The sequence below is a fragment of the Aythya ferina genome (genome assembly GCF_964211825.1).
Source record: "Aythya ferina genome assembly, chromosome: 1".
Classification (NCBI taxonomy): Eukaryota; Metazoa; Chordata; class Aves; order Anseriformes; family Anatidae; genus Aythya; species Aythya ferina.
Genome location: NC_140296.1, coordinates 188,159,331 through 188,180,062, shown reverse-complemented (window position 1 = coordinate 188,180,062; position 20,732 = coordinate 188,159,331). Strand labels below are relative to the sequence as shown.

At 36.1% G+C, this 20,732-nt stretch overlaps 1 protein-coding gene across 1 annotated transcript; it reads right to left on the bottom strand.

The window, feature by feature from the left end:
• Nucleotides 1-2,109: 2,109 nt before the first annotated feature.
• LOC311423834 (uncharacterized protein) lies at nucleotides 2,110-13,214 on the bottom strand. Its single transcript, XM_084498334.1, has 4 exons — nucleotides 13,113-13,214; nucleotides 11,992-12,093; nucleotides 9,446-9,576; nucleotides 2,110-2,667 (listed from the first exon to the last, which is right to left on the bottom strand). Exons 2-4 carry the CDS (start codon nucleotides 12,089-12,091, stop codon nucleotides 2,569-2,571), a joined length of 330 nt encoding a protein of 109 aa, XP_084354460.1. The 5' UTR covers nucleotides 12,092-12,093; nucleotides 13,113-13,214; the 3' UTR covers nucleotides 2,110-2,568.
• Nucleotides 13,215-20,732: the final 7,518 nt, after the last annotated feature.

The window sequence follows — 20,732 nt, the reverse complement described above, 5'->3', positions numbered from 1 at the left end:
GCGATCAACAAGCACATGAAGTTTAACAAAGGCAAGTGCCGGGTCCTGCATCTGGGACAGGGCAACCTTGGCAATACATACAGACTGGGCGACAAGACTCTGGAGAGAAGCCCCGCAGAGAGGGATCTGTGGGTTGTGGTTGACAGCAAGTTGAATATGAGCCAGCAGTGTGCGCAGGCGGTCAGGAGGACCAACCATATCCCGGGATGCATCAAGCACGGCATTGGTAGTTGGTCGAGGGAGGTGATTGTCCCACTCTACTCTGCGCTGATGTGGTCTCACCTCGAGTAGTGTGTGTAGTTCTGGGCACCACAGTACAAAAAGGATATTAAACTGTTGGAGAGTGTCCAGAGGAGGGTGACGAGGATGGTGAAGGGCCTAGAGGGGAAGACATATGAGGAGCAACTAAGGTCACTGGGCCTGTTCATCCTGGAGAAGAGGAGGCTGAGTGGGGAAGTTGGGTCCCTTCCAACTCAGGATATTCTATGATTCTATGATTTTCCTAGGAAATTCTCATTGGCCCCCAGACCTGCCAAATCTACAATGGGATTGTCAATGTTGCTTGAAAGTAAATGAGCTATATTCCACAATAATTTTCTCTGAGAATTTTTGAGGTTCTGGCTATAGCCAAATAACCCCCCATAAAACAAAGAAACAAACTCTTGGAGGTTTTGAAAAATTCTTAGTAAAGGAATGTCTATATCATTTGATAATGGTGAATGAAAAATGGGCTAAGGTTTGAATAATAATGTCACTTACATTAAAAGCTGTATGGAGACAAAGATTTATGACAGATGGTAAGCTTTTAATTGGATCTTGTTCAGGAAATGTAAACACTGAGCATCTGTAGTCAAGTCACTAGTTATATAATAGTCAATGATCCAGACATCTACAGTAAAACTGGAATTTTCTTCCAAATGAAAACTGGCAGTTTCAGTTTTTAAAATTATGAATTATGTAATTATGAGGACAATTATAGTGGGATGAGGAGGATGGTGATTAGACTGAGGAAGATGAAATAGAAATTCTGAAAAGTTAGTGTCATAATAATAAGACACTAAACCACATCCACATGTGGAACTGAGGAAGGCAGAACATACTTAGACAGGAGAAAGAAAGGAGAAGGGGGGGGGGAAAGGGAAGGGAAGGGAAGGGAAGGGAAGGGAAGGGAAGGGAAGGGAAGGGAAGGGAAGGGAAGGGAAGGGAAGGGAAGGGAAGGGAAGGGAAGGGAAGGGAAGGGAAGGGAAGGGAAGGGAAGGGAAGGGAAGGGAAGGGAAGGGAAGGGAAGGGAAGGGAAGGGAAGGGAAGGGAAGGGAAGGGAAGGGAAGGGAAGGGAAGGGAAGGGAAGGGAAGGGAATCTTGTTCCTTGATAAAGGGAAATCTGGGAAATGTTCCACAAAGATAAATATAATTAGCTAACTAGTAAAAGGGGAGGGTCTATTCTTAGAATAATCTGCTTATCATTCTGAATTTTTGCTATGAATTTTGAAAAGATATCTGTAAATTTGATCCTAAAATACTTAAGCAGAACAAGGAAGTGGAAAGGTTGAAAACAGATACAGGTGAAAATGTCTCTGTTTTCATTAATAAGTGTTGAAAAATATATGTATACACCTGAAATGCAGATATACGTAGGATAAACATAGAATATTAGAAGTGATGTGCTCAAAAGTGGAACTACTCATACTGACCTTCTCTCTTCTGATAAACTGTATTTTCCTAACTTTTTGATAAAGCAGAATTCAACCATCAGTTGGTATACATGGCTTTTATTTCACATTTGGATTGTAGAGACTATGCAAATGATCACTAATTGCTCTCTGGAGAGCTGTGTGCCCCCTTTTTGATGTATGTATTTTCTCTGTTCATTCTTCTGAGAGTACAGAAATACTGGAGGAATTGCACAGAATGTAGTTTGGAAAAAAAAAAAAAAGGTTTTGAAAGAGAAGATGCTTAGGAATATAAGGTGTATCACATTTGAATTCCTCAGTGTCTTATGTATGGAAATATAGTACAACTTCAAGAAAGGTTATATGATATTTTTAACTGCACAACACAATAATTGCTTTTGATTATTATTTTTTTATTATTATTTGCACTGACAAAATGTTTATAACCCATTATTTCTCAATGGGTATAGTCAGTTGATATAGGATATATTCTGAATCCTAACTCAGTTGCTAACATTTTCAAAAACAGATTACACTTCAATTGTTCTCTATACCATTCCAAAGATTGAAAGCCACAGGCAATAAACAATCATTTACACAAAATGCAGTAAACATTAGAACTCCATTTGATAACTTCAGAGTATAAAATAAGTTTAGCATTTCACAGCCACTCCAATGTTGTTCACATGCTGAAACTACTGTTGTGATCCCTGGATCACTTAAGAAATAGGTGCAGCAGGAAACTTTAAGTCTGCAAATCTAACTAAAATTATTAGCTTCCTCCTCACCTCTCAGTTTTTAAATATACAGGTAAATTCTATCAACATTCAAAGTGGTATTATCTATTGTTTCTATGTCTGTCCACTTTTAAAATACAGCCATCTGTTCTTCTCTTCTTCTATAGTAATACGAAAAATCTCTTGTGCGTTAGTCTACTGTCCAAACACCGTACTCCCATGGTGATCTGTAACACAATTGATAAGAGATTATATGACCCCTGTGGACACAAAGAAATAAACCAAATTAATGATTTATAATTTAACAGCTTTTTTGATTTTCTCTCAGAATTTAAGAAATTTACTTACAAAACAGTTAATCTTCAAAATATATGCAGCTTCACAGTTGCTAGCATAAATTAGTTATGAAAATACCCTTACCCTAAAGGAAAAAGACACTGACCTAGCATGCGATGATGTAATTAAATTATGCCCCTCAGCTTAAATATTATACTAAAAATACATGCAGCTATAGTAACAAATGCTCCAGGATTAAACAAGTCTGGCAACTAGAATAAAAAAATTATTATTTCCTAAAATCACTGGAAACATGTTAGTGTACAAGAAGAAAATTTAACTCTAAAGCAGTATGAACAGTTCTTATTACACTGGTTGAAGTAACATCATCAGTTAATGTTAATGCAACACTGTGCAGATCCTTGACAGGTGTAAACTGACCTAATTATATTAAGGACAATGGAATTATACTAATTTATGTTAGCCTAGAATCTGTCCTCAGGGCTTTGTTCTCTTGTACTTATCTATCCATGGAGCTCTACATAACACTTTAGCAATAATAATAAGTATATTTCCTGAGGATTTCAGTCATCTGCAGCTTTGAGAAGTCATGTTTCATACATATTCTCTTCATAGACAGAGGCATAGCTATCAGTGTTTTCCTAATTGTATAATTCCTAGGAAATTTCAGCAAAACAAATATGTTGTGTTGTCTTATCTTTCTTGTGTTCTTGCAGATGAGAGAAAAACATCTGTCAGGAGGTTAGGCCCAATCAATCACTTGGATCTTCAGTGAGTCAAATATCTTCAACCTATGTACCAACTGGTTGACATGCTTTGTTTAAACACAAACAGCTGAAAGACATTGACAACATTTGGTAATAACTCAAAGGCTTATCTCAAGTTCCAAATTTTTCACTTTATTCATTAAAATTGTTCAAAGTCTTGGCTGACCAAGATGCAGTTCCAGAAGTTTTTTCATATGAAAATTTATGAATGAATTAATAATACTCCTGCTCATTCTAAACATATTTTAGATACACTCTTTGAATCTGAATTTTTTGAGCATAATCAAGATTGGAATGATTTTCCAATGGATGAAAAATCCTGTTTATGCAGGATTTCCATTTCACTCAAGTCCAAAAAAAAACCAAATATTTTGAAAATTAATCCCCCACTATTTTAATGAAACATCAGAGACATGCTCTCAAATTCTACCTTCAGGAGTCAATAAGTTTTGCTGATGGATTGGAAGTTGCTTATGTTACTAAGTGTTGTTCTGAAAGAGTAAAAATGTTGTGTAACTTAACATACCAGTAGATTTTCCCTTTCACTTTTATCTTAGACCTCAACACTCATATAGACATGCAGTTATTGACTTTTCTTCCCTCATAGGCTTGTGTCAAAGTACTTGACTGAATACTGTAGATTGTAGATTTTCATGGACATAGGTAAATCAAATTTGTACATAATAAGAAACTACACTAAAACATCTACCCGGCAAAGTCTGATAGCACAACTAAGAGACCTATGCAGGTTTGTACTGGGTCTGGCTGGGATATTAAATTTCCCCACAGCAGCCCACAGAGTGTTGTGCTTTGCACTTGTACCTAGAACAGCACTGATATCACACCAATATTTTGGTGTTATTGAGCAGACCTAGTTCAACAACAAGACTCTCCCCAACCCCACCCCCTACTCCCTCAGCCAGTAGGTGTGGGGGAGGAGTAAGAAGTGGAGAGGGGACATCACCAAGGCAGCTGACCTAACCTGGCCAAAGTGATATTCCTTACCATATGGTATCATACTCAGCAAGAAAAGCTGGGAAAGGAGAAGGAAAAGGCTCTTGTTATGAAAAAGTCTCTCTTCCCAAACAATCAATATGCGTATTGCTGCCTTAATTCCCAAGATGTGGCTGAATGTGGCTCATTGATGGGAAGTAGAGAATGATTGTTTTTCTCTCTTTCTTTGCTTCAATTTTTCCCCTCTTTCTTTTCTCTTTAATTAAATTATCCTTATTTCAACCTGCAGGCTTTCTTCTTTCCCAACATAGTTTCTCACCACCACCACCCTCCGCAACCCACCTCACTGAGGAGGGGGAGTGGGAGAGGTTGTGTCTAGTTCGGCCATCCATTTGAGTGAAGTCACAAAGTTATCTATATGCAAGAGAGAGGAGAATGAGAGTAGCTAGCAGAAAGCCCTCAGAGAAGCTGTGCTAGGAGAAAGTGCAGAAGTAGCTGCAGATACTTTGTAAGAGTAACCTCAGCACAGTTTCTTCCTCAGTAATCTTGGTTACATCATAAGAAAATAGTGTGTGCCACAGTTTACATTCCTTCCAGCCAGTGGTGCTCAACATATTCTGTTTGGGGCATTTGGCAACAAAATAGAATTTAACTTTATATCATACATCTTTAACAAGCTAGATTTGGATTATTGCTAATCACTTGTAGCAAGAGATCCTAATATCATAAGATACTACCAAATGAAAATTGAATATGAGGAGAAAAGCCTTACATATTCGCTGAAGACAATGAAAAAGCTGCCTGTGATATTAGGCATTGTACATATTGGTTCAATGTAATTTGTATTGAGAGCCCAGATGTGACGGCACTGATCATTGTTTTTGACATTATTAATAATTCATATATACATATCCAGAAATCTAATTTCAGTTTGATCACCTTCATTATTATGGTAGGTTTTCAAAACTTTTGATGGTCACTGACATGGGGAATATTAATAGACAGAAAAAAAATACTCTTAGAATTATAAATATATTGTATGCTTCATATCTAGCAGCTAAAAATGGCATCTATTATTTTTCCTGACACTTCTGGCACATTGGAGACATAAATAGCTTTTCTGGAAAGCATTTAAATATCAGGGTAAGATCACTAGCTCCTAGTTCTAGACATTAATTTCAATGAATATTTCCAAATTTCAAGATCTCAAGGCAATATTCATGAAGTATAAGGTATGAAACTATTGTTACATTTCATTATGCATTATAAAGATTTAAATATTCCACTGAAAAAATATTTTGCTTCATATCAAGAGTTTTCTTCACTCAAATATTTATGAAAATATGAGTTGAAATTCCTGTTTTAATGTAGAGGTTTGTTTTTTTTCATCTCAGGCATGACTCCTTCATTAAAAAAGATTATCTGTATTCCCAAGTGCACAGTTCCGTTGTTTTGATCTTTAATATCACAGAGAAGCGGGCAGAAAAATGGAGCAGTGCACTGCAAAAATTGTAAAATAATCTTAATTAATTTCCTTCCTATCATTTAAGAGGAGGAATTCCACTTTATTGTAAAGTATTTACATTTGTAGGTAAGGCATGCATTTCAATATATTCAATAAGTCTTGAAGAATGTCCAGGGAATTCATTAAAAGCCATGACCTTGAGTAAACTTTATTTAGCCAGCCTGGAGGTTACTGAAATAATGTGGTGTTTTGGGAAGATGATAGTATAACTGCAGAATACTAAACACTTAAGTTTTTTTTTTTTTTTTAATCAAAGTAGCTATTACAATTCGCCTTTTTTTTTTTTTTTAAACTCCAGATACTTTTTAATTCAGTAGCAAAGTAGATACAATGAGACTATTGAGAACATGAAGGACACAATTGTTAGTATTTGGCTGAACATTTATTTTGTATATGCAACGACGGTCATTTAAACACTCAAGTCATCAACATGTACAAGAATGATATGATGAAGAGGAAAGCTTAAAGAAGGCAATAAGATCTGGGGGAGTTTAAGGGGTTGTTTCTACGTGAATTGGCACTATACCATTAAGAACTGAAAATGCAGATGTTGTCTGCTCAAAACTGGGCTCCAGTAAAACCTCCAGGGTAAATGTTCTGTACAAAGTCACCACATGAAAAAAATTGTAGAGCCTTGTAGCAATAGGCTTAATCTCTTCTATTTTCTCTCTAGTTTAACTTTTTCTCAATAAAAATAATTGAATAAATAAATAAATATTGGCTTTTATGTTGACACCTTTCTCATGGACCTTTCAAAAGTTTTTAGAAATGCATTTGGAGATTTAGAGGAATTATTGTTATGCTAATATTAAGAACAAGATAGCTTGTATAATCCATTATTAAAATTTGTGGTTCTATGCAATCACTCAGCTATGCTGCTGACTAAGAGGTATTCCTGGCTATGAGAGTAGAGTGACATATGTATTCTCAGAGGATAATCACAGAATAGCAAACACGATGCAGTGAATAATTCAGATCTGGATAACAGATAATATTTGACACTCTTGATGAAAGCTAGTTCATTTAAACTGCAGGCGCACTAACAGAAATCCTTCATTATATTGAAAAATCCTGTGTCTTAGATATTTTTAAGTTTTGAGATAACTTATATATTTATAGGAATCTTCTTATTTCATGCCTATATTTACTTTAATTTTATGGACAGTTATTAACTGTCACACTGAAACAACTGATTGATAACACAGTTGAATGACTTTCTTCTAGCAAGTACCATGCATTTTATTTTACGTGTTCTCAAGGATGTTTGTGAGGAAAAATAAGTAATCTTAACATTGGTAAACTATCTCAAGAAGGCTGGGGGAAGGGTAAGAAAGATCTATTTATAAAACCACACAAAATGTAAAAAATCTTGAAGAGGAGACTATTTTTATTGTGCCCTCTCTCTCCTTCTCTCTCCCACCCATGTAATGTTGATTTTTTTCAGTTTAGATACTCTTGACCAACATTCATGGGACATTACCAGACATAACTATCTATCTCTCTCTATATATACATAACTATTTATAGAGATACATAACTATCTATACTAGGTTGAACATGTTTAACTCCCTCATTTTTAAATTTTGCAACAAAAGAAAGTACTATGGACATTCATAATCTGTCCAAGAGGACAATGTGATGAACCATGTATCACTCTTGTCTGCTGTGGTGAGGACAGATCTTCAAGGTAATGCTGAAAGTAGCTCTGCTGTCCTCCCTGAAGTACTCAGCCTCTGAATGTTGTTGGCACTACTGAATATATTCAGAATGTATGGTAATGGAATAATAAATAAATAAATAAATAAATAGAATTTAACTGACTTTAACACTTTTTTTGTTGTTTTGTTTGTTTTTTGTTTTGTTTTGTTTTTGTTTTTGTTTGTTTTGTTTTCTAGGCCTGGCTCTGCTTCCTCAAGTAAAGTTGCTCCTCAGTTAACTTAGATCTGTAAAAAGGGTATGCTTGATAGAGTGCACATGTGGTCCAGATACAACTGGCTGCTGAAGGATTCAACTCCTTGCAATTGCTCTTGGCAATTCAAAGAAGTCTCAGTGCAAGTTTAATTTTAGTTTTAATTAATAGTCTTCAGAAAAAATAATTTCAATCAAAAATATGACAATTAGTAATTAAATTACCTTTTCTTATTTTATGAATTTCTGATAATAAAGGTCTCATAGATTACTGTTGTCATTAATCATTACTTTTTTTTTTTCAGACCAATTTAAGATAAAACCTTTGTTCTTTGCACAGTTCATATTGAATTACACCTCCCCTTTTATTCCAGAAGATTTTAACAGGCTAGGAGGACATGGCAATTTTCTACTGCTCCTTTTATTACCAGAATTTGCATATCCTTTTTTACTGAACTGTGAAATCGGCATTACAAATTCAAGTAAGCTACAGTTTCCAGACATGACAAATAATTATAAGGCCTAAATAAAATCAGGCATAAGATCACATTTGTTGGATCTCCTGATATTATTTTGAACACAGCTCTGTACTGAAATCAGGTTCTTAGAGAGTAAGTTTTTATATAAAATGATTCTAAAAACATAACCCTCTATTTTTTGGCATCAGAGGAATATGGGAACACTAATATGGTAAGGATTGACACACAGTACATATATGCACAAACAATGGTAAAGAGGACTCAGAACATGATATAGTAGAGCTTTACATATTAACTGGGAAGGGTCATTGAAGACTGTTTTATGTGACTTCAAAAATAATGTGCAACTGCACAGTATAGAGAATTAACTCCTTAAAATCCTCCGACCTAAGATCAAGAAGCATTTTCCTCACTGCTAAGAGTAGCAAATATCTGAGGACTCTTGCTGTGCTTCATCATTTATTAGAGCTATCTTTCACAAACGGACTTTGGAAACTGACAGTCTCTGCAAACACCTAAGCAGACCACCAATGACATTAAAGGCCTTATATTTGTTAGAGGGTATGCAGATGTTTTGTGGCTTGTCATACATTTGGGTCTTTACATTCTTCCTTCTAGGTAATACTTATTATAATCATAATATTGGCAAGCTGACACGATGAGCCACTCCAGTCACATTTTTCTGTTACAAATCTATTTTTGACACATTTTTAGAATATTAAGCAGATGATCTCTAACTCTGATTGAAACTAAATTCTAAGATTTAAACATTCCTTTATAACATTGTATCTCCAGTCAAATTTTTGAGATATTTCTTATTTTTCCAGAACAGGTGACTGGATGATTTCAGAGTATTTGTTAAAATTTGGTTGAGCCTGGCTCTTGTTATTAAAGTCTCCTGACTATAATCTTGCTTTGAACAGAAAACATATGAATTATCATAGAGTTAGGGAACAATTCTAGTTGGGAGGGACTGAAAGAAGATCCCAGGTAAAACCTGCTGTTTAAATCTCAACTATGAAGTACAGAGAAGGTTGCATAGAATTTTAACCTGTTTGATCTTGAAAACCTCTGTGAAGGTATTTCCCCCTACAGACACACTTCTCACCTTTGGTCTGGCCTTTGCCTTGTTCAAACACTGGCCGTTGCAGGCAAGGCCTTGCTCAGCCAAATAGCGACCACAGTATTGGCTCAAGCTGGGTGCTGGAGAAACTGACAGACAGACATCTTGTTCAGCAGCTGATGGCCATTGAAGCACAGACGCACAAAAACAACAACAACAACAAATGACTATTAGTCCATTATCTTACGCAATAACTAGTGAGCCAATGGGCTAAGAGCCCTGTGAGCTCTTCTGCACAGCAGCTGGTTGCACAGCAGGATTTTCTCTTGTGTCGGGACACATCTTAAGGTCAAAACTGCTGCAGAAATTCCTTACTCCTTATACCTTGATGCAATACATCCTTAAAAAGTAATTAATAGCTTGCTAAAATTTGAGAGACTCACTAAAATTATATCTTTGACTGTGTACATATAACCCTTAGCTATGAACCACTGACCAAGTCTGGGACTAGAAGTGGATTCAGCCACACCATTACCTCTTCTGTTCAGGAGTTTGGAAAACAAGGAGGGTCCACTCTGAACCTTGTGACTGAAAAGGAGGGTCTTCCTGACACATCTGACTTACCTTGTACTCTATACAGTAAATAATCAAGAGTAATTTGCCATCTGAAATCTGACTAAGTTGCTGTCTTAATTACAACTAATTTTTGTTAGACTACTACATTATATCAATACATGTATTGCTGCTTCCCTATTATGAGTAAAGTATATAATTTCACCTGTAACAGTCTCTAAGGGTGGGTAGAAATTAGACAAACACTTCACAGAATCACAGAATTTCCTAGGTTGGAAGAGACCTCAAGGTCATCGAGTCCAACCTCCAACCTAACGCTAACAGCACTTCTGCAGTTCTTGAGTGTCTTAGTGACTATGGTGGATTGCCTTGGCTGGCTGCCAGAGATCCACCCAGCCATTGTCTCATAGCCCCTTTTCAACAGGACAAAGAGAGAAAATTAGCCAGAAAAAGCTCACAGGTAAAGATAAGGACAGGGAGACTGATTAACAATTACAATCACAGCTGACAAAGACTCCACTTGGGGGAAATTAGTTTACTGCCAATTAAAAAAAGGCTTGCCTAGTGAGAAACAAAGGCAAATTAAAACAATGCTTTCTCCTACCCTTATTTTTTTTTCAGGCTTAACCTCACTCTTTCACTCCCAGTTCCTCATGCAAATATTGCAGGGGAAAAGGGGGTTGTGGCAGCTGCATCCCTCAGCCTGGGCTGAGACTCCTGGTCCTCAGGCATAGTGGCAATGGGATTCCAAGAGGGATTACCAGAACCAGTAGATGAGGAGGCTGCTCTTAACATCCCAATTTAAAATTACTAGTTCAGTTGTGGCTAAATCTGAATATACAAGGAAATCCTATGATTTTTGTAATTATTTTATTTTTCTCCCCCTGTAGAGAAATAATGAGCATAGAATAGTTTTAGCAGTACTTTCAGAAGCAGAAGGAATAGAAACAATGTATAATAAAAACAATACATAACAAATACAGGGTAACATATATATAGCTTTAAAATATTTTACCTTCTTTTCATCCCAATACACTGATGTCTCCTTAACAGCAATAGCTTCCCCTCTAATTAAGGGGTTTTTGAATAATTAGGTTCAGCTGAATGTAATTAGCTTCCAGCTGGTAGTGCTTATCTAAGTTGCATTGAATAGTATTGAATTCCGTAAGGGAAAAAAAAATCAAAAACTTCTTTTCTACTTGACACTAGTCACTAACAATAGCCAGTGTTTTCTGTTCTTATTCCTCTTGACTTCTAGAGGTATTTACCCTAGTTGGATTGCCCACTTTGTATCACAAGGAACTTGTAATAGTAAACTTGTTGAGTCTTAGCATGCTCAAAAACATGCTGCTTGTTTTTGACTTGAAAGCTTTACTAAGAGCCTGAGTCTTTAGGTTTCTGATCTAGCTCACCTCCCTCTCAGTGATATAAAACAGTTTTATTGTTAAGGTTTCTCATTACTGGTTGCCTCACAGGTAAAGGTTTCAAAGAGAAAATGTGAAATATAACTAGTTTTCCCTGGATAATAGTAGAGTATCAGGTCTCAATCATGCAGTTCTAAGGCCACAGAAATTGTTCATTAAAAAGTGTTCTCCCTGCATTCCTACTAAACCTTCCACAGGTTCATGAGGTCCTTTAGAGCATGTTTCAAATTCATTTGTTCTAAGAACTGTAGTTAATTCTTTCACTGAAGGAGTATTAATTCTTGATGTAGCTGCAGGCACATGGCTGGATTTGTAATCTTTTTTTCTCTGTGTTTAGTTCTTATTTTACCCACCAAATTATTGGTATATCTGTTCTTTTATTGACTTTCAAAAGCTATGTATTCTTTTGTATTTTCTGCTTTCCATCTCTAAGTCTTTCAGGTTTAATCCTCATTTACTACAGTGAAATTCTCAAGTATTAAGTTCTTTTGGTTTTGTAAGGCTACCTGTACAAAATCCTCCTTTTAACTCCCTCTTGAATTTGAATTTTTTGAATGTAACAACACAAAAGCATTTAAAAGAAATTCTACTTACGGAACTGACTTATCTGGATTTTCCTCATTCTCTTTCTGGTCCTGACTTTTATTCTTTCAACTCTCCCGTCCTTTATGTTCTGTTTATTTTCATCCTTCATATCTGCTGTTTGGGAATGGTTGTGATATAGATTAGGAGAAGATTGGAGAAGATTTGCTAGATTATCTTTAAGGCTTGTATAAAAGTAACACAGCATTTTCATTATTCCTTGAATTTTCTTTCCAATGTAAATAGAATTCTTCCTAGATTAATCATAATTACAACAAGGAAAAAAAAAAAAAAAAAGATTTATTAGTGTAAATAAGCAAAGCTGTATTCTCTACTATTGTATGTGTATATGCATATACATTCCCAGGAATATAAAATAGCTGAAAAAATGGTATGCAATATTCTTGTAAAGGGCAAGCTGGAAATCCTTGTAAGAATTTTCCCCAACAGACTTTTTCTAACCTTTGTTATACTACTTTGTTCTTTTCTAGCCTATACAAACGCGTAGAACTGGTTTATAGGATTTTTCATTTTGTATCTGAGTGAGTGGATCAGTTTCAGAGTTTTATGTGCTTGTCGGAAATAAACCATTAGAAAAGAAATCAAATATATGAGTTTTGTACCTCTTTCCAAATGGACAGTATTCATGCTTTTTTCTTTTTTTTTTTTTTTTTTTTTTCCTCCTCTCATGAAAAAACTTCCTTTTCAAACTTTGCTCTGGCTTGTTAAAGGTTTTATATCTGTGACCTCATGTAACTATAGCTGTAGGTCACATTTAACATCTTTAAAAGGAAAGAAGTAACCTCTTAAGGTTCCTATGATGAACTTCAATGTTAGATAGAAAGGTGAATGAGTAAGTGAACTTCCTGTTAAAGTGTTAGACTGCGGAATGAATAGATAGGGTATCTGACACAAGCAATAATTTATGTTGTCATAACTGACTTTTTTTGAATGAATGAAACATTCATTTCTAGGTATGTTTCATATAAATTAATTTTAACATAATACAGAGCCTAAGTTAGTCCTTTACTTTGAAGTTTACAGATATATTAAGCAAGATAAATAAACTCTGGTGTTTTTTTCCATCTTTGAAATAAAGTATAGAATAATTCTCCGCCCTCATGAGACCCTACCTGGAGTACTACATTCAGCTCTGGAGCCCCCAGCATAAGAAAGATGTGGACATATTAGAGAGAGTCCAGAGGAGGGCCTCAAGAATGATGAGAGAATTGTAATATAGCTCTCATGAAAAAAGGCTGTAGGAGTTGAGATTTTACATCCCTTGGAGAAGGGATGACTGCCAGAGGACCTTAGAGTACTTAAGTACTTAAGTACTTCCAGTACTTAAAGGAAGCCAACAGGAAAGGTGGGGAGGGACTCTTACTCAGGCGTGTTGTGATAGGACAAGAAGTAATGACTTTAAGGAGGATGTAAAAGAGGTTTAGGTTCAACATTATGAAGTAATTCTTCACTATGGGGTGGTGAGGCACTGGAACAGGTTGACCAGAGAAGCTGTGGCTGCCCCATCCCTGGAAGTGTTCAAGGCTAGGTTGGTTTGGGCTTTGGGTAATCCAGTCTGGTACCCATGTCAGGGGGGTCAGAACTAGATGATCGTTAAGGTCTCTTCAAACCCAAACCATTCAATGATTGTATAAAAATGTATAAGAGCTATCCTTTTATAAATGATCAGATTATGGGATACTAAAAGTTTAATGGGGTTACCTATACTTTGGGATTTACTTATTAGGAAAATTGTAAGATTATTTGCTCTCTAATACTTCATGTTCATACTCCTTTTTATGACATAAATAAACCAAAGGTGAAAGCATTTACAGTTTTCAGTTATTTATTGAAATACAATTATTATTGTTTTCAGCTATTTATTGAAAACAATATCTGATGCTTCTTGACAAACAATTAACAAACAATATCTGATGCTTCTTGAATGTTGCAAACAAAATAAGGACTCAGTACCATATTGTTGAATACATTAAAATATATTTAAAATACAGTATACAAGATGCCCTACTCCCTTCACAGTAAAACAGAACAGAATGTGGAACTCTGTGATGAGTCCTTGAATTGGAGAAGTGTAAATGTAGCCAAAGCTATTCTTCAATAGCCAAAACTACATGTTTAGAATGTAATGTTTAGAAATAATTTCTGTGTTCTGAAGCTTCTCTTCTTTCTCCATCACTGTGGAAAAAAGCACCAAACTGTCTAATAATCCAGTCAATAATCAAAGCATCATCTTCAACTTGGACCTCTCTTTACTGAAACTGTTTTTAAATGGTACCTCTCTTTTTCTGTAACCTCACTTACGCTGTTTTGACTGCATAACCTTGCACAGAGAAGCATTTCAGCTCTAAAGCTGCTTGTATTTAGGATCGTAAAACACTCATTTCCCTAAGAGTGAAAAATTATTATGTCGTTATGCACCTATCCCGAATACATCAAATGTTTCCTAACTCTCCTAAATATACCTATAATCATTTTCTGTCTTACTAACCAACATTGCCATTGTTAGTTTGACACTCTCTTGGCAGCCTGTATCCATCTCATGACTTGTTTGTTAAGTTTTTGCATAGAAAGTATTGAGCAGGTCCAAGTCCGTGCTTAAAACTCTTCATTGTTACAAGAAACATAATTAAAGGAAAATGTTTTTCACTACGCACCACATAATTACTTGGCTGTAAACAGACTACTGTGTGTGGACTATGCAGATTATAAAGCTAAGGCAAATAAGAAAGTTCTTTTCTACCAGACACTAATGAAAATCAAAGCAACTGATGTCTCCAGCTGGTATGCATTTTTAATTGTACTTCAGCAGTATCTAATTGCAAATGAACTTGTTTATTTTATTACAGTCGAAATCTTGTTTATGGGCAAAAAGAAAACATAGCATATGTATAGGCAGATATATGTACACAGACATGTAAGCCAAGAATATATATATGTATTATATAGATGTGTAAAGCTAAAAATTCTTGTTAGTATAATTGAAATCTTAACAGTAATCATTATTAGTCTGGATCCAAATTATTCAGACATTGAAAGATTAGTAATGTAGTTAAAACTGTTATATATAAAATTCTTGGTTTCTACTCCTTCATTGTGAAAAGGAAGAGTTTGTGCATTCTCATTTCATATATAACATGTAAACTATTTTATTATGTCGTCAAATGTAATTTTTAACAGACTTCTCTTTTGTTAAAATTGTTAATTCTTTTCATTTCGGTTAACAGATAAAATCATCCCCTTTTTAAGATCTTCCCTCAGTTGTCAGCCTATTTTTGCTTTCTCTAAAATGTTCACATGTACAGCTTATATATATGTATTCCCTTATGGAGAGAGTGGACATTGCAAAAACTGCTCCTAACCTTCAGGTGATTTTTAAAGATCAAATTTCAGATGTCTAGTTCTTCTCTGAAATAACTAAATGATATGGGGGCTATATTATTTTCTAAGACCACATGGTTGTTACATTCTGCCAACCAATATAAAAATGTATTGATTGCTGATAATTTTCTGCTTCATATGCTGCTGCTAAATATTTAAGGACAGGCATAGTAACAGAGTACTTTCAGCAGGCTCAGCTGAGTCCAGGGTTTCTACTTGCAAATTTCTGTGTTGAGGAATGTGGGAATAGAAATGTTGTTTTTGCAGAGTTACATTGTTTAGAGGGAAGGAATGTGGTATTGAGATATGCTTACAGTGATAAGAAAGCTTAACAGACAACATTGCAAAATGCAGACCACCAGACTCCTTAGGACAATTAGGTGAAAATCACGGTGTCAAGTCAGATAAATGAAGAAACATTACCACTTCAAGCAGTAAAACTGTCAAAAGAAATTTGAAATTTAACAGGCCAGCAACTGAAGGCCATGCATTGTTTCTGAAGAATCAGATAGATTATGAACCTGAATTACCCACTCAGTGGGGAAACAGGGGAGGGTCCTGTCATCAAAAAGTATATAAACTGTGTTTTGGAACTAGTAGGCGCGCTATCTTGCTTGTGGGGCGCCCGCCATTGCAATCACGAATAAATTACTACTTCACTGAGATCCTCGCTTGAGCCTAAGTCATTGGCTACAGAGTGTTTCTCACAGGAATTAAAGCCAAGAGGCAGAGACTTTTCTGAAAAATTCTCACTTTTTGAAGTTTTATTGGGTTTATGTGGCAAGGTTTTAGTAGTGGGTAGCTGAAGAGGTGGCCTCTGTGTGAAGAGTCCAGAAGCTGCCCCATGACATCTAAGGGACAGTTTCAGCTGAATCCAAAAAGGAACCACAGCTGCCCAAAGCCAAGCCAATAAGTGATATTGTTTGCATCCCTGGAAATGCATATTTAAGACAGGGAAATAAACTAATGCACAACAGCTGAGAGACAGGAGTGAGAACCAGCCCTGCAGACAGGAAAGTCAGTGCAGAAGGAGGGCAAGAGGTGCTCCAGGTGCTCCAGAACTGCTTTTCAAAGCAGTTCTGTGCTTTGAAAGTCCCCCTGTGGCCTGTGGAGAGGCCCCTGGTGGAGCAGGCCACCCCCCTGCAGCCCATGGGTCCCACATGGAGCAGATCTCCACGCTGCAGCCCATGGAGGAGCCCCTGGTGGAGCAGGTGGATTTGGCCTGGAGGAGGCTGCGGCCCATGGAGAGCCCCCACAGGAACAGGCCCCGGGCTGGAGCTGCAGCCCGTGGAGAGGAGCCCACGCAGCAGCAGGGGTCTGGGGCGAGCTGCTGCCCGTGGGGGACCCGTGCTGGAGAAGTTTGCACTTGAGGGATGGACGCCATGGTACAGAGCCATGTTGGAGCAGTTCTTGAAGGGCCTGCTGGAAACCCACACAGCATCAGTTCAGGAAGGATGGCATCCCGTGGGAGAAACCCCATGTGGAGCAGGGGAATAGAGTGACCATGAAGGAGCAGCGGAGATGAAGTGTCAGGGACTGACCGCAGCCCCCATTCCCTGTTCCCCTGTGCCACTGAGGTGAAGGGCGTAGAAGATGGATGGCAGATGGGGGGAAGGTGTTTTTACTTTTTTTGTTGTTGTTTGTTTGTTTCTCACTGTTCTACCTTGTTAGTAATAGGTAATAAATCTCATTAATCTCCCTATGTCAAGTCTGTTTTGCTCATTACAATAATTGTTGAGTGATCTCCCTGTCCTTATCTCAACCCCTGAGTCCTTTTCATCATATTTTCTCTCCCTTTCCCTTTGAGAATGGGGTGTCTGTGTGTGTGTGTGTGAAAGAATAGTTGTTGAGCTCAGCTGCCAGCAGAGTAAAACCACCATACAAGGACACAACCCTTTTTTATTTTTTCTTAATAGACTCAACATGCTTATGACCCTTCCACTTCTCCCCTCCACCCCTAAAAAAAAAACAAAACAAGAAAAGTGAAGAACCCTTAAAACCTCTCTCCCCCCCCCCGCCTTTTTTTTTAATTATTTTTTTATTTAAAGCAAAGAGCTGCATATGGCTTTCCACTTCCCAGGCAGTTGGCACTTAACTAACCAATATTAATTCAGTCTTTAATCACTGGCTTAAAGAAACTAACTCTGTTGTACTCTTGTTTCTATAAGCTAGGAAATGTCCTCTTGAAACAATCAATTTTACTATCAGCCAGATACATAAGTTATTTTTATCTCAATTTTCCAAAGGCAGATGAGCAGCCCTCACAAGCCTAAAAGAATATTTTAATTGTTCCCTACCATACCTGGAGATGTGTGGATGTGGCATTAAGGGACATACTTTAGTGATGGGATCCAGTGGATCACATTGATGGTTGGATTTCATGATAGTGAGGCTCTTTTCCAACCTAAATGATTCTAAGATTTTATGATTTCAGAGTTCTTTTAAGTGCCATTATGGCACTTACTTTCTAGCCAGTCCTAATAAAATTCCCCAATTTTAAGATTGGATCTTAAGTGCAATCTTAAAATCGGATTATTCAAACTCATTTTTTTCATATAAATTATAAAGAATTTACCTCTATATATGTTAAATGATGTATTATTTCTTAATTTCTCAATAACAAGGATGATGTCAGATTTTTTGTTTTGTAGTTCTTTTAATATATTTTTCTCAATTTAGATTCAGATTGATAGTATGGACTCTGCTAAAATGGTTGTGCTTTGGTTGTGCTTTCTGTTGTTAGTTTTCAAAGGAATCCTCTATAATGCATTCTAAGCAGTATTTTAGACAAAGAAAATCATACTGAGTAAATAGAATGCATAATTCTATATTGTGTTCAGTGGATAGGAATTCAAGTGCATTCCTTTCTTTCTTCTTAAATCACTAATATTCCCTAGGAACCATCTTGTTGTGGATGAGATCCTGTTTCTCTTTTTCTAATCATTTGTCTTTATTCATTACAGCTGTTGTAATTACACAGCAAAATGTTTTTGAGTTTGCATTTTTAGAATATTTTATCTATTGTGCAGAATACGTCAGGGGTTATAATAACCCAAAGCTGATTAGACTTTAAGGTGTGAAGATGTCAAATGACTATTGTCTGCAGTACATGCAATGAGACAGTTAATCAGCTTTCTATGAAGAAGAAGGAGAAAAAAAGAAAAAAAAAAAAAAAAAAAAAAGATAATTTGGGGAAAGGGGGAGGGAAGGAAGTAATTCTAGAGAGATATTTACTTATGTTGTTTTTTGTCTTGCTTATCTGAGTGCTCTGGTTGCCAGATGGATTCCATAAACTGATATTTTCATGGTACTTGCTGCATATAATGATCAGAAAGGCTGTATGTAGTATAATATAAAGTTAAATAGATTTATAATATTGAACATGAATTAAAAAATATATTGTGTATTTAGTTATTTTTTTTCTTCAGGACCACGGAAAAATCACAATAACAGCTAGTGCTGAAAGAATAGGTAAAAACAATGAATTAAAAAAAAAAAAAAAAAAAAGAGAGAAAAAGTAATAAAAGATAACTTCTACATTAAAATGACAAAATTACTGTAATCTTCCTGGAGATAAAAAGCTTTTAATAATAACTTTCTTATTTTATGTCTAAAGGTGTCATAGGTCTGCTATACAGGAAGTATTACAGTCATTACAGTTGCTGTTTTGGTAATGAAAGATTGTTGGTGATGGTATTCCAAAACAAGTGTAGGCAATGGTAAATTTTTACAGAAAAAGTTTTTGTTTGTTACCTCAGTAAGTCAACAAATATTATGTCTTGATAAAGATTTATAAACCTCACTTTTTTGTCTTTAATATCAAATTTCTTCCAGCTACAGTCAGAAAACTGACTTTTACCATGAGGAGGAATCAGGACCCAAGTAGATTTACAAAGTTGTACTAGAGCTTAGTCATGATCATGAGACCCACCTCCTCTCCATTAGGGAATTGAGACGGAGAAGGCACCCCACCAACACCCCTAAAATTTGCAGTAGCTTATTATTTAATTTGCAAGAAAATGCTGTGCAAACATGTCAAATTATATCATTTAATTTGTTCTAACTCATCTTTGCTCATTACCATACGCAGTGAAGTTTCCAGCATGGGACAGGTGCAGGCCTAAGGCTATCTCCAGTCTTTTCCTTTGTTGCGTCACCTTGAGACCTTGCTCATCTCCAGAATCGAAGTTACCTCAGAACAGGATATTTGGTATTTTGGCACATAATCTGTTGCTCATAACATATCCCACAAAAGCTCTTAGGCCTCTGTTTAGGCCTCTCAGACAAAGTGATCAGTTCCTGGCTTCCAGGAAGAAGAGTTAACTCTTTCCTTGCAGACCACATGACACAGAGCAGGACAGAGCAGTTAACCCTTCTCTAACAGTATTTAAGCCCTGCAGCAAACCTCATATATTTGATTTTTGTTCCTAAGAAAAATGTGGAAAAAAAATGGAAGAAAACTGGATTCTGCAACAGCATGTGCGTACTTACCTCTAGGATATTTTCAAAATGTGGTTGGTAATGATCAAAACTGATTTATATGTGCTGACTGTATTCCTGAATATCACTCTTAAATTTTGAGAGTTTTATGTCTCTCCTGGAAGCCTGTAGTTATGCATCCTCATATAGCATTTAATTTCAAACATATGCAGCCATGCTAAGGATAACAAGTTATGTATACCTGTCCTTCAACTGATGGATAGATAGGGTGCAGCAGTAATGTTTGTCTGTCTTGCAAATAGTGTGTTCTAAGCACGACTGCTACACTGGACAGTAATTTTAGTTGCTGAACTGTCTCTCCTTAGTTTTTATGGCAGTTTTTATAAGGATGTCCTGACTATGTAAAGAGATATATACTTGTCAGTATTCTTTGGCCATTTAATCTGTAGGCAACAGAGCTTCATTTCATGGAAAAACAAATTAACAAACAAAAAATTGTTCATTTGCAATAACAGGTGAGCCAAATGACTGATAGAAAAATACTTTATGTATTTTTAAGACATTCTGAAACCATCACTGACTTCACTGGGGAAAAAATACAGAGGTATCTCTGATTCTAGATATTTGTGTACATGATTTTCATGTAGTCAAGAAAGATAAGTGGGAATCTTCCCTCAGCCAAAATTCATTTTGTACTAATAGTTTAGTTAGCCAAATTCTATATGTTAAAAGTTAAGCAGATTCCCAAATATATTCTTTCATACATTATTGCAGACATCTTAGATCCTTTGGGCATTATCAGCATATAAATTAAAATAAATAAATAAATAAATAAAAATAATAATTCATATGACTCAATGGGAGGCATTTTTTTCCTTAGTTAGAGGGGAAAAAAAAAGTTGTAGAAATTATAT

Bases quoted from the DNA above. Each gene is read 5' to 3' on its own strand.
- LOC311423834 (XM_084498334.1), bottom strand. From the start codon at position 12,091: ATGAAGGATGAAAATAAACAGAACATAAAGGACGGGAGAGTTGAAAGA. The intron at 9,577-11,991 runs GTAAGTAGAATT...AATGGCCATCAG, and splicing joins AATCCAGATAAGTCAGTTCC to CTGCTGAACAAGATGTCTGT. The intron at 2,668-9,445 runs GTGAGAAGTGTG...TTGTGTCCACAG, and splicing joins AGGCAAAGGCCAGACCAAAG to GGGTCATATAATCTCTTATC.